Source organism: Myotis brandtii, unplaced genomic scaffold (genome assembly GCF_000412655.1).
Source record: "Myotis brandtii unplaced genomic scaffold, ASM41265v1 scaffold53, whole genome shotgun sequence".
Classification (NCBI taxonomy): domain Eukaryota; kingdom Metazoa; phylum Chordata; class Mammalia; order Chiroptera; family Vespertilionidae; genus Myotis; species Myotis brandtii.
In genome coordinates, this window is record NW_005369942.1 from 6,787,639 (window position 1) to 6,801,043 (window position 13,405).

The window sequence follows — 13,405 nt, forward strand, 5'->3', positions numbered from 1 at the left end:
TTTGGAGGTGCCCAGATGAGGCCCAGCTGTGAAGCAATGCAAGCTGCTGTGGGGCCTTGGGCCTTCTTTTGGATGTTCTGGGTCTCTCTGACCCAGCTGCAGTTTGTTAGGTAATTTTAGATTGCAAAGGGCCAGGTCATTCATATGCAAAAGCCTCTGTGCACAGCTTGGGTGGGGCGGGTGTCAGGGAATCAACAGGGTAGAGCAAACAGCTATGGCTGATCCTCAGTCCTACCCTAAGAGGCCCCTCGTCTCAGTGTTCTGCAGTAATTGCTGCAAGCACCTCTGAGAGAAAGCCGCCCTCGAGTTCTGCCCGATGCCAGACAGTCTAGCCTCTCCCTGTATGAGTCTGGGTCCCCAGAGACTAGCCCGGAACTGGAGTCAGGGCTGTCGGGAGCTTGTGTCTCCCTCCCGATTGAAAAAGACAACCGTGTCCTCAGTTGCCAGCCCTTTCCACGTGCGCCTCCGTACCTCTGCACTTTACTTCCACAGCTCCTCTGAGTCTCAGTGTACTGTTCTCTTTCCTTCTAGTTGTAGAGTTTCCACTCAGCCAGCCTTCCTGTGGCTCTGGATGATGTTCGTTTTGTCTTTTAGTTGTATTTTTGAAGTGGTTGTGCGAGGCAGCAATTTCAGGTGTTTACCTATGCCGCCATCTTGGTTTCTCTCTGCTTAACCATTTTTAAGTGTACAATTCAATAGTGTTAAGTGTATTCACATTACTGTACAATCAACCTCCAGAATATATGTGCATTTTATAAAGAAATGAATGAATCCTTTAGATATGGTCTATTAATAAGAAACTTTATTTTACACACAGAAACATGAACATGTATCTCACTAATAAGGATTCTACTTGTTCATTTTTTTTAAACAATCTCTCACTCTCTCTTCCTCCCTCCCTCCCTCCTTCCTCCTTCCTCCTCCCTCCCTCCCTTCCTCCTCTCTCCTTCCCTTCCTCCCTCTTTCCCTTCATTAATAGGAGTGAGCTGAGTCGGCAGAAACTTCATACCCAAGAGCTGCTTTCTCAGCTGGAAATGGCAAATGAAAAGGTAGCTGAGGTAAGATAATGACTCCCACGGGAGATCCTTGTGCTGCAGCCTGATATACATGTTAGAGAATTTTACTCGAGCCAAGTCCAAATTAATTCTCTACTTGGAAATGACTGTACAGATGTGTATATTTCCTGTAGAAATAATCCATAACCCGAAAAGTCCTCAGGTGGTACCGTGTGAATAAAAGCCTGAGAGTCAGGGATCCATCATGTGCACATGACAGAGGCGGGGCTGGTGCTGGTCTCAGAGACTCTGCTAGGAACCTCGGAGGTCTGTGCGTGTCTGAGATTATTTTTTAACCTGTTCCTTTTGTTTAGTTTTCATCCATCACAAGAGATGCGTAGAAAATACTTTGGCCTCCTGGAATATATTAAAATACTCCTGTAGATAACTGGAGAGCTAACTAGAGCAAGAGTTCAGGTTTTTTTCCTTGAAGTGTTAAAAAAGTAAGTAATTTCTAGATTATGATTAGGGCATTCTAGAACTCTAGTTCTCCTTTTGATGTTCCAACTTCGAATGTACTTGCTGGAATTTCTTCAACAGTCTGTCTGGCCCTCCGTCTCTTTGTGGCCTGCTATAGCTGCCAGAGAGAAATCATTACTCTTAAGTTTTGTAGCATTATAAATTGATATGAACCATTTAGAAAACAATTCCACCCTAGCCATTAAAGTACTCTTTGGTATAGCTCCCACTTCCAGGAATCTGGTCTAAGGGGGTCATTTAAAATGGGAAAAAATTAAAGGAAAATATTCAACACAGTAATGTTAATAATATCAGAAGATCAGAAGCAACCACAATGAACTGTTGAAAAAGAACAACTGTCTATATATTATGATTTATGTAATCTGGACTGTGCCTTAACTATTATTATGACAGATAGAAAAATGTACGTTATGTGCAATCTGATAGTGACTATGAAAATGATTATTATAGATGATGGCATTTTTTCCCCGAGTTCTCTCTAGTTTTAAAATGTGCCTCTTAAATTTAAGACTTCGTATTTAAACAATTTTGTAAATTGGAATAGCCAGTATAGTTCTCATCATAAAATTTAATTTTGCTTTGGGGCACACTGAGAAATATAATAAGCTCGTTTTAACAGGATACTGTTATTTCAATATTTTATGTTACTAGGCATGACAGTCCCTGTAATCACTTGTGTGTTAGGACATGGGAACTATATTGTTCTTCATAGAAAGTGTGTTTTTCTTTCTATTCCTGATTAGGCTGGTTACTCTCTCAATTCCCACAAGTGCCAGAAAAATTGAATAACAATACCAGTTGTACTAGTACAAAAACATTTTGTTCAGGCGAGTAAGTATGGAAGGACTGGTGCGTTTTTTAACTGACAGCTTCTTTGAGCCATGTGCGTGATGGCATGCAGTGTCAGATTTATGTTCGTGACGCTGCGAGTCTCCTGAGGCTGCTCTACCAGGTTACCACTGGTGATGTGCAGTCTCGGCTCTGGAGGGCAGAGGTCCTGGTCAGGAGGTCGGCAGGGTTGGTTCCTCTCGTGGGCTCAGAGGAGGGTAGGTCCATGCCTGTCTCCTAGCTTCTGGCAGCCTCGGGCGTTCCTCGGCTTGTAGATGGTGTTCGCCCTGAGTCTTCCTATGGTCTTCCCTTTGCACATGTCTGTCTTCCAAATTCCCCTTTTTATAAAGACACCAGTCGTATTTGATTAAGGCCAAGCCTAGTAATGTCATTCTAACATAATCATTAGCAAAAACCCTATTTCCAAATAAAGACATTTATAGGTACCAGGGGTTAGGACTTCAGTATATATTTAGGGGCATAATTTAACCCATAACAATGTCTTAATAACTCTATTGACCCTAATACCTTGTGGAGTATATAGCTGTTTGGGGAACATGTGGAAACAGACTTCTTAACCTTTTAAAGAAAACCTTTAGCATAGAAATCACTGAAGGCACATCTAACAGGATTTCCAGAATGAATATTTTCGTTTCTTGAACGTTTAATAATGACGATGTCCCAGTTTCCCTAGAACAGTGGTTCTCAACCTTCCTAATGCCGCAACCCTTTAATGCAGTTCCTCATGTTGTAGTGACCCCCAACCATAAAATTATTTTCGTTGCTACTTCATAACTGTAATGTTGCTACTGTTATGAATCGTAATGTAAATATCTGATATGCAGGATGTATTTAGGCGACCCCTGTGAAAGGGTCGTTCGACCCCCAAAGGGGTCACAACCCACAGGTTGAGAACCGCTGCCCTGGAAGTTGGTCCTAGCACAGTGGCTCTGAGGACACCAGCAGGCAGTGCCAGCGCCTGCTGGGAACATGGTAGACACAAGGATTCTCAGGTTGGGAGCAGGTCCAGGTGGGAGGCCCAGCAGTCTGTGTTTCCACACTCCCCACACTGGAAGCACTGAGCTAGCATCTCAAAGTTAACAGGTCAAAAATTGAAAATCCTGTTCTCAACTTCTGATTCTCTTTGCTTTGCACTTAATCCACTTTTTTGTTGACATGGAGGGGTAAAACGGTTTAGTGAGGATGTACAACCAGCTTTGAATTTCGTAACTTGAAAAATGTACATTTGGAGACACTATCTTTGCATTTTATAGTGGTCAGATGAGGTCCAGATTTCCCATTGATTATTCCACAAACGCCTCCATGTCACGTGTGGATCTCTAACCCGTTTGTTTTATGTTTCCTCTTCACAGAGTGAAAAGTTAATTCTTGAGCATCAAGAAAAAGCCAACAGACTCCAGAGGCGCCTCAGTCAGGCGGAGCAGAGAGCCGCGTCCGCTTCTCAGCAGGTAGGGAGCGCCTCGCCGCCCCTGACAGTAACTGTCCTGGTGGGTCATGCTAAGAAAGGCTCCTCAGAAGTCCCCAGAGAACTAGTAGGGTTATTTTTACCTGATTAAACTATTTGAAATTAGTCTCTATTATCTGGGGTTGAAAGTAAACTTTAAAGTCAGAAATAAACATCAGTCTCTGCAGTTGACTCCCACCTCTGGAACCACTCTGTCCCCTCACAGACACTAGCCACCAGCAGCTGCTCCAATTAATTAAAATGAAATAAACTAAAATAAATCTGCAGTTAGACTAGCAGATACCAGGTGCTCAATGACCATGCATCACATCAGACAGCATGAATGTGGAACTCTCTGTCCCAGGAAGTCCGAGGGACGCCCTGCCCCAGAGGCCGTGCGTGTGAACTGGGCAGGTGTTTTCTGACAGATTCAGAAGTAGGTAGCATTGCTCTGAACACACTATTTCAAATGCACTAACTTTGTTTTTATTGTAGTTTTTAAATGGAAAAAATTACTTTGTGTATAGGTTAACTCCATTTAATGCACATTTGTATATGACTATAAATCTAAAATATGATATAAAGTCCAGTGGGAAATAGAGTTTGAAAATGCATTCATGAAATATTGATATGGGGGTAATTATCCATAATGCACACACATCATTAGGAAATGAGCCATTTGTCTACAATAGGAGCAATAGTCCCTCCTATTGGGAACAAAATGATATCAGTTTAGTGAATATAAACATAGGCTGGAAACAGTTCAGATAGATAGTTAGATAGGTAGATAGATAGGCAGATAGATGGACAGGCAGATCAATAGATAGGTATGGATAGTCAGGCAGGCAGACAAAAAACAAGTTAATACATTATTAGTTATATTTGGCTATAAATGTACTATTTTAATTAAAATTAATATTATTCTTAGATATTACACCATTTTATACACAGTAAAGCAACTCTGAATACTGAATTCAGTTTATGTTTGTGATATTTACAGATTTTCTTTTTAAATCTACTTCTGGTATGACCATGAGGTGACACTTAAATGAAATCCAGCCATAATTTGCCCTTCTCCTTCTGTCCCCTCCCTCTTGAAAGTAATTATAGCTTTATTAAATATGTTTAATTTCTTATGGAATAATGAAGTAATGGACTACTTAATTACTCAAGAATTCCTCCATTCATGTGGATTATACGGTAGTAGGAGCGAGGGTGTGCTGGGCAGTGTCTGGAGCGTGTGTTTGGTGTCGACAAATAGCCTGCTGTCCCTCGGTAGCCATGTGACTTAGGGCCGCCTCCACCTCTCTACGCCTCGCGCTCTTCTTGCTCAGCATAGGATAATAATGCCTCCATTAGAGTTATTGAAAGATGAAGGGAATTCACACATACAAAGCACTTAGTCATTAAATGGTAAGTAGATAGATATATAAGAAATTAAATTTCTTACATCACAATCCTTATAGCTTCAAGGTTGCCTTTTTTAACGAATGTGATAAAGAAAATGCCTGCTTAAAATCACCTACCTTGAGTCCCGTAGTAAAAAGGGTGCAGTTACAGAACTTCGCTGTAGTGTCCCGGTGACATCTGGCTGCGTCTCCCTCCGGACAGTTGAACCTGAGCAGCCTCCTGTTAAACTCAGATGGCAAAGTTGCCCCGAGTTTAGCTCTTTGTGAGCTTTTTTTTTTTTTTTAATGTTTTTCAGTAAACACTTCACAAATTTTTCCTTAAGCTTTTCTTCTCCTATTTTGTTCTCCTTTAAAGATGGAAAGTAACCATACAGCTTTATGCCCATACACAAAAAGGAATTTACCCCCTGGAGTTAATATTTTTTCCACCTTAAGTGAGTCCAAGTTATAAACTTTCTTTATGAGACATATATTCAGGTTTTTTTTTAAACCTTTATCTTTGCCTTCTCTGAATTCTTTCTAATTAATTTTTTCATTTTCCTCCAAAAATTGGAAAGTACTAATAGAAATGATATCCTGCTAAGGGCCTGATATTTAACACAGTGATGGAGGTGAGAGATCCTCATTGTCTGTACTCACCAGTGCAGCCCAGCACCCTGCTGGGTCCAGGGAGAGCCCCTAAGTCCTGACTCAGCCGGTCCTGACCCTGCTCCTCCCGTTTCCTGCCTCCACCGCCTCCCCGGCCAGTACTGTGGCCACGTGTTCTAAGTCACCATGCACCATGACTGCCGTGTCTTAGAAATCAGGGCGGTGCAGCCTTTCTCTGCAAGAACACAAAACCTAGAAACTAGGAAAGAAATCGGTAAATGTGACGATGTAAAATTTCAAATTTCTACATGAAGTCAATGACAGACTGAGGAAAGTATGTGCAACAAGTATATGACCAAGAGGCTAATGTCGTGGATGCATATAAGGAGTGGCTGCGTTAGCAAAGAAGTGCTGCAGCTCCCACATCATTGGTGTGATGGCTGTTGGTGCGGTAGCCGGTTAGGCAGGATCTCTCAGGCTGTGAGTGTACATAACCTGGGACCAGCATTCCTAAGAATATATCCTGCAGGTGGTCCCTTGCCCCTGGGCACAGCTGTACATGGAAGCACGAAGAAGCCCAATTGCAGCATTGCTTATCCTTTTAAAATATTAAAAATATCTAAATGCCCATCAACAGAAAACCAGCTAAATTAAAGAATATCCATGCAGGGGAAAGTTAGCAGCTGTTAGGAATAAAATAGATCTAATGTGAAACCATTTTGCCCCAGCTAGTTTGACTCAGTGGATAGAGCATTGTCCTGCCGACTGAAGGGTTCCAGGTTCAATATCAGTCAAGGGCTCGGTTGCAGGCTCAATCCCCAGTCCTGGTTGGGGCGTATGTGGAACCAATCACTTTGTCTCTCTCACATCATCGTCGTTTCTCTCTCTCTCTGCCTCTCCCCTTCCCTTCTGCTCTCTCTGAAAATCAATGGAAAAATATCCTTAGGTGAGGATTAACAAAAAATAAGAAAATAATATGGAAGCATTTCTAAGGTAGATCTTGTAACAGGAAAAAAAAAAAACCAAGATGAAAAGTCTGCATCATCCTTTATCATTTTCTAAATAAAAAGGGGTGAGGAAATATTGCATATACCCTCATTTAGAATATTTCAGGAAAGATGCTTAGGAATTGGAAACAGTGGTTGAGTCTGGAAGGAGGACTATGGAAATAGCACAGTAGTGGGAAGACTTCCTTTATGCTATGTCGTACCATTCGTTTTATTTTTTGCACTGTTAGGTTTTTTTACTATGTGTATATTCCATATTTTAATCAATTCCAATTAATATTTAAAGATTATTTTCCTGTTGGACTTTTCTTACTATGACCTATCATCTCTTTATTACCAGCCCTGCAGTGTGCTGGCTTACACTTAGTTTCTGTTTTAGCCACTTTTCCGATTACCTTTCCTCTGGCTGTTCTTCCTCCCTCTGTGGAATATGTCTTGGAATTCCCGGGATGTCACTGAGCTGTGGGATGTCGTATTTGGCTTGTGTGTCTAGTGTGATGCAGGCACTTTAAGTGTCTCAGGAGTAAAATAGAAGTGAGCACAGAGAGCGACCTCTTCCAAGGCCCTTTCCACTAAGATTATGTTCAATGACTGTCAGCTGTGGCGGGTTACACTGTGTGGAAAATTCACCTAAGACTTCCCCTAGGAAAGTGACTGCTTACTGATTGTTCATTTCAATTGCAGCTCAGTGTGGTTACAGTGCAGAGAAGAAAAGCAGCCTCCATGATGAACCTGGAAAATATCTAAAAAGGCCCGTAGTTCACCCCAGCCTTAGAGGGGAAGCTGCTGCACTAGGAGGTTGAATGGGAAAGCCTGTCGAGAAGGGCAAAGGCCCTGCCCCTGGCACGCGCATTTGCCATTGTTTTGGGGGGTTATTGGGAAGCAGGACAGTGGCAGCTTCCTGGGAGTAAAGGAAACATAACCGGCACGGGCTTCAGTGGAGAATAAAGCAGCTGAGAAGACTCATTGCCTCCGCCAGTGTGTCTATTGTCTCCCCTCCACCCCCATCCTCTGGAAGAGCATAATAACTTCTAGGCCGGTGATGGCGAACCTATGACACGCGTGTCAGAGGTGACACACGAACTCATTTTTTTGGTTGATTTTTCTTTGTTAAATGGCATTTAAATATATAAAATAAATATCAAAAATATAAGTCTTTGTTTTACTATGGTTGCAAATATCAAAAAATTTCTATATGTGACACGGCACCAGAGTTAAGTTAGCGTTTTTCAAAATGCTGACATGCCGAGCTCAAAAGGTTCGCCATCACTGTTCTAGACTATGCTAATCATGAGAAAGAGATTTTAAGAAAATACTAAAATGTTAATATTTCTGTTTCCAAGATTTGAGAATTTTACATCAGATTGTTACTTCTAACTCATTTTTAAGGTTCCCAAGTATCCATTTTATTATGAACTCGTAAATGTAATAAATTATGTGTTCTAAAATGATGCTGTCGTGTATTTTAATATGTAACTAGTGATCCTGTTTCTCACAGACATGATTTCCAGGATTTATCAAATGCTGGCGATAAGGGTTTGGGAGGTGTGGGGGGTTTTGATCAGATGGACTTGGTTCTGAGGCCGTGCCGCGTGGGCTCTTGGGACTGCGGACTTTGCTGCTGTTCTCACTCCTGGTGGGAATGGGGCAGACAGGTGTGCTCTGGACAGCAAACTGGGAGAACTGCGTGGTTCAAATAAGAGATAGCGCCTTGAGTTTGAGGTGACACGGAAACGTTGGTGTGTCGATACTCAGCCAGCAGTGGGAAGTTTAGGACTGGTGCAGACGAGCCAGGATGTCGTGGGGTCTTTGGCTGGAGCTGAGAGTTGAGGCCGTGGCGCGGAGCTGGCCCTGGGCCTTGCGTGCTGGGCTGGCTCCCCCTCGCCCCTCCTCTCTTGCCCTCACCCTGACATTGCCTTTTCCTTCCATCACCACGTCCTCCTCCCCACACAGGGCTGTGTTCACACCTCGACGTGTGCACATTCTTCAGCTGCCACTCAGTCTAGGTGAGGGCTGCCGTGTTGCTCGCAGAGGGTGCTATAGGGTTTCTCCACGGCGCTTACCAAGATTTGTCACTAACTCTGAGTTTTTCCTTTAAGGTCCTCTCTACCCCAGCAGGCCGCAGGCTCTGCGAGAGGAGGACTTGCGTCTCTGTAACCTTAGCACTCAACAGAGTTCCTAGTATTTACTGCTTGTTCCTTTTTAAAGCCCTTTAATATGGCATCATGGACATTTTCATTCAATATTTTCACCCTTTTTTGAAAGAATAAAAAAGCCATTAGAGCATAATGTGATATATAAGGAAATCTGTTAGCACTTCCGTCTGTGAAGATTAAAAACAGGAGACTAGCATCTCCTTTCATCTAGATCAGTGGTTCTCAACCTTGGCTGCACATTAGAATCACCTGGGAATCTTTTTAAAATCCTGATTGCTGGGCCTCATCCTCCGGAAATTCTGTTTCTTTGTTACTGATGTTGTGGCCTCACCCTATAACAAAGAAACAGAATTTCCGGAGGATGAGGCCCAGCAATCAGGATTTTAAAAAGATTCCCAGGTGATTCTAATGTGCAGCCAAGGTTGAGAACCACTGATCTAGAAAGAGGAGAGAAGCTATAATCACGCTTCTATAAATAACTAAAAGAATCCATGGAGACTCCGTCCCTGGGTCTACAGTAAACATGCTGATCTGTATTAATGATGCTTGTTTATTGAGCACCTATCACACATACATAGGCATTGCGCTAACATTTTGCATTTGTTAGCTCATAGAATACAACACCCCAGCGAGGGGGATATTATTCCATTTCCTAAGATAGAAGGTATGACGGAAGTTAACCAACTTGCTCTGGGTCAAAAGCAGGAAAGTGGCTCTGAGGTTTCACACACGGCCTCTCCCACACCAGACGCCTTCTACTCGCCATGCGGCGTCTCCAGGGCCACAGAAGCCACACCTTTGACCTCTCTCCTATTTGCTGACAGGGACTGAGCAGTCATCTTTCTCATTCTCTGATGTCCTGGGATGGAGTTCACCTGGGCCACATCCTGGACTTGCTCATCCAGGACTTCACGTAACTTCTACCAGTACCCTCCACACTGGTATTACTCATTACCCATTAGGGTGTCCTTCTCGGTTCAAGGATCGTGTTCTTGATGGGAAATACAGGTGCAGAGAAGAAAAGCAGCCTAATCCTAATGCAAATTAGGATTTGAAAAATTCTACTTCCACTTTTTCATTCATCAACCCTATTATAACAAACCTGAACTGTGAGCCCTTTTTATCTCCTTTTTACCTTTTCTGATTAACCCAAAAAGCCCTTTTGGTCATCTAATTAATATGCATTACAGAGAAAACGTGGTATAAGAAAAGCAACTTCATATATAGTGGGATTTGGTAGTTTTTTTCTATAGGTGGTAAAAATTGCACCAAAAAACTATGAAGTGATGAACGATGGATGTGGACAACGGGGTGAGGGTGAGGGCAGGATTGGGAGGATGAGAGGACATTGGGGGGATAAGGACACATTTATAATATCTTAATAAAGGGGAAAAAAACTATGAAGCGTCTACCAGAAATCATAAATATGTTAAATCTTGTTTAGCAATTGTAAAGTGGTTGGTATAATATTGTATGATTTCCTGTGTCAAAATTTGGGACTTGGGACTAGTAGAGGCAAAGATATGATCACAAGCATCTGATATGAAAAAAAGTTCAGCAGTTCAAACAGTGAAGCTGGCACGGGGCCGAAAGGTGCAAGAAAAGGAGGAACTCGCCCTGAGGCTGCTGTGTGGGGAGGGAATGCCACACGGGTGGTAATCCTGGGGTTAGAGCAGCCGTGGGCAAACTACGGCCCGCGGGCCGGATCCGGCCCATTTGAAATGAATAAAACTAAAAAAAAAAAAAGACCGTACCCTTTTATGTAATGATGTTTACTTTGAATTTATATTAGTTCACACACACACTCCATCCATGCTTTTGTTCCAGCCCTCCGGTCCAGTTTAAGAACCCATTGTGGCCTTCGAGTCAAAAAGTTTGCCCACCCCTGGGTTAGAGCCTTCAGCCAGATGAGTGGGTAAAATAGCCATAATTAATCCATAGTTATAAATGTACTACTTAAAATCCAGCCAGATATAAGCCGAGTAGTAGTGAGACTATCAAGATACATTAGTGTTAATTAGGAATGACAGTACTTTTTTAAAAAATCTTTGCTATTTAATTTGATAAAAATTGTTTATCTTGGCTATTTAATTTGACAAATAAGTCATTGCTTGGCTTATTTGAAAAATTAACTGGATTTGTTATACCTTCTATTACAAAAATACTGATTTGAAGGTTTGACATAGCATCAATTTAAAGTTTTTAGACATTAGTACTAATTCTAGATTCATCATCAAGAAACTGTGTGACTCTAAGTAACTCTTTAACTTTCCAGGATGGTGTCGGGATATAGAGAATTGTTACTGAGTTTCTGATAGCCGTGCTCTTTTTTTTTGCTCATATATGCATATGTTCTATCTGAAAATGTGTATGTGTGCTCGCTACATAAATGTACATGACGCTACAGAAACTAATTCCATTCTCCCTAGTACAGCGGTTCTCAACCTGTGGGTCGAGACCCCTTTGGGGGTCGAACGACCCTTTCACAGGGGTCGCCTAAGACCATCGGAAAACACATATAATTACATATTGTTTTGTAATTAATCACTATGCTTTAATTATGTTCAAGTTGTAACAATGAAATTGGGGTCACCACAACATGAGGAACTGTATTAAAGGGTCGCTACATTAGGAAGGTTGAGAACCACTGCCCTAGAAGAAGGCAGCAACTGACCATAAGCTGACTATATTAGTCATTATCCATTAGGTTACGTTCAGTCATTCGGCCAGGACATTGGCGTAGGTTTTAGGCCATGATTAGCAGCTTTACTTTATAGAAATTCATTAACCTAAAGTTCCCATGTGTAATCCTCAGCACACTCAGGAACACCAGAGCTCCTTAGGGGAACTATTTTTATATTCTGTGAGGCAGCCGAGCTCGAGGGATTGACTGACTCCCAGCTCTACCACCTACTGACCTCGAGCAATTAACTTGACTTTTGTGCCTCAGTTTCCTCATCTGCAAATTAGATAACACTTACCTCACATGTGAGGCTTAAACACAGTCATTGTACATAAACTAGCCCAGTGCCTGCGAGGTGAAAGCCCTGGCATATCTGCAGGAGTCTGGAGGTTCTCCTGAAGGCGATGCGCAGAATGACAAACTCAGATTTTAATTGCACAAGCTGTCACTATGGAGATAGCGTTGGCAAAGCTGCAGCTAATTGAGGGGGAGGAGGGATTAATTTCAGCAAGACTTGAGTGAAGGAAACAAGAGGCAGCTGCAATAACCCAGGCAGGAACTGGTGCAGCTTGAGCTACGTGGCACGTGGTTCTGGGACTGAGAGAAGTGAAAAATGCTGAGGAGACACTAAGTGGGATCCACAAACCTACGACTCGGCCATGGGCGTGGAAGAAAGGACTCAGGCAGCACTCCCAGGCTCCAGGCTTGAGTTACCGTCTCTAAGGCAAGACATGAAAAGGATGAGTTCCGAAACCCCCAGCACCTGCCTACATCCCGAGGAAATGCACGGGCTCAGCCCAGGAGGAGCCGGAGTGCAGGTGTGGACTCAGCCGTGGAGAGAGCAGCTGAAGCCAGGGAAGTAGATAAAAGATCTGTTCATGTCCCTTTTTCAATAACCAGACAGTCCAAGCTCTCCTCCTCTCCCCAGACCAGGCCACATCACCAACGCTTGGAAGCTAATCGCCAAGTTTGCTGCAGATGGCGACTTTCAAAGGTAGAAACCGTTCTCTGAGTGATCTGGGTGAACACAGGAGCACGGGTCCCTGGTGCCGCATTCCCCATCACGTGCAGAACTGCCACGGCTAAGCCCTGCCTGTGGCTCCTGGGACTTAACTTCCCTGGGGAACTATTGTGGTTAGCTAACGTGAAGACCTTGTAGGAAGAATCCCAGTTCTTTCTCTCTGGGGAGAGCAAGCAACATGGAAGTAAACAGTCACTAAGGAGGAACCAGGAGAAATTAACTTTTAGCCAAATGTATGAACAATTCATGTTAAAAACACACACACACACACACACACTGGCCAAATTATTACAAAAATTATACATGAGGGCAATAGCGCTACCCTGGTGTGGCTCCTGTGCACCCCAATCTAGGTGAGGATGCATGACCCATGTCAGCTTGGCTGTCCCCAACACAAAAAACTGCACGTCATGGATGTGAATTTCTGCGTGTGGTGACTCAATGCTGCTTCAGGCAGGGAGAGCACCAAGCTAGACATTAGAAATGGGGCCAAGCCCTGACTGGTTTGGCTCAGTGGATAGAGCGTCGACCTGCGGACTGAAGGGTCCCAGGATTGATTCCGGTCAAGGGCATGTACCTTGGTTGTGGGCACATCCCCAGTGGGGAGTGTGCAGGAGGCAGCTGATCGATGTTTCTCTCTCATCAATGCTTCTAACTCTCTATCCCTCTCCCTTCCTCTCTGTAAAAAGTCAATAATATATATATTGATTATA

General features: G+C 43.0%; 1 protein-coding gene and 1 long non-coding RNA gene across 7 annotated transcripts in view; one reads left to right on the forward strand and one right to left on the reverse strand.

Annotated features, from left to right (window-relative positions):
- Positions 1–7,923, forward strand: part of SCLT1 (sodium channel and clathrin linker 1) — a 108,868-nt gene extending 100,945 nt beyond the window's left edge. For 4 of the 5 annotated variants that reach the window (XM_005877746.2, XM_005877748.2, XM_005877747.2 and 1 more), the window contains 3 exons: positions 980–1,058; positions 3,737–3,832; positions 7,517–7,920. In XM_005877746.2, coding sequence (XP_005877808.1) covers positions 980–1,058; positions 3,737–3,832; positions 7,517–7,579 — 238 coding nt within the window. In that variant the 3' untranslated portion in view covers positions 7,580–7,920. Of the gene's footprint in view, positions 1–979; positions 1,059–3,736; positions 3,833–7,516 lie in introns of all 5 variants that reach the window. The other variant, XM_005877749.2, reaches the window with a different exon arrangement.
- Positions 1,070–12,059, reverse strand: LOC106728075. Of its 2 annotated transcripts, none has more exons than XR_001364322.1 (3): positions 11,970–12,059; positions 5,355–6,084; positions 1,070–1,632 (listed from the first exon to the last, which is right to left on the reverse strand). It is a non-coding gene; the product is annotated as an uncharacterized LOC106728075 (long non-coding RNA). The 2 variants fall into 2 exon arrangements; XR_001364323.1 differs by lacking the exon at positions 1,070–1,632 and having other exon boundaries at positions 4,743–5,457; positions 5,877–6,084.
- Positions 12,060–13,405: the final 1,346 nt, after the last annotated feature.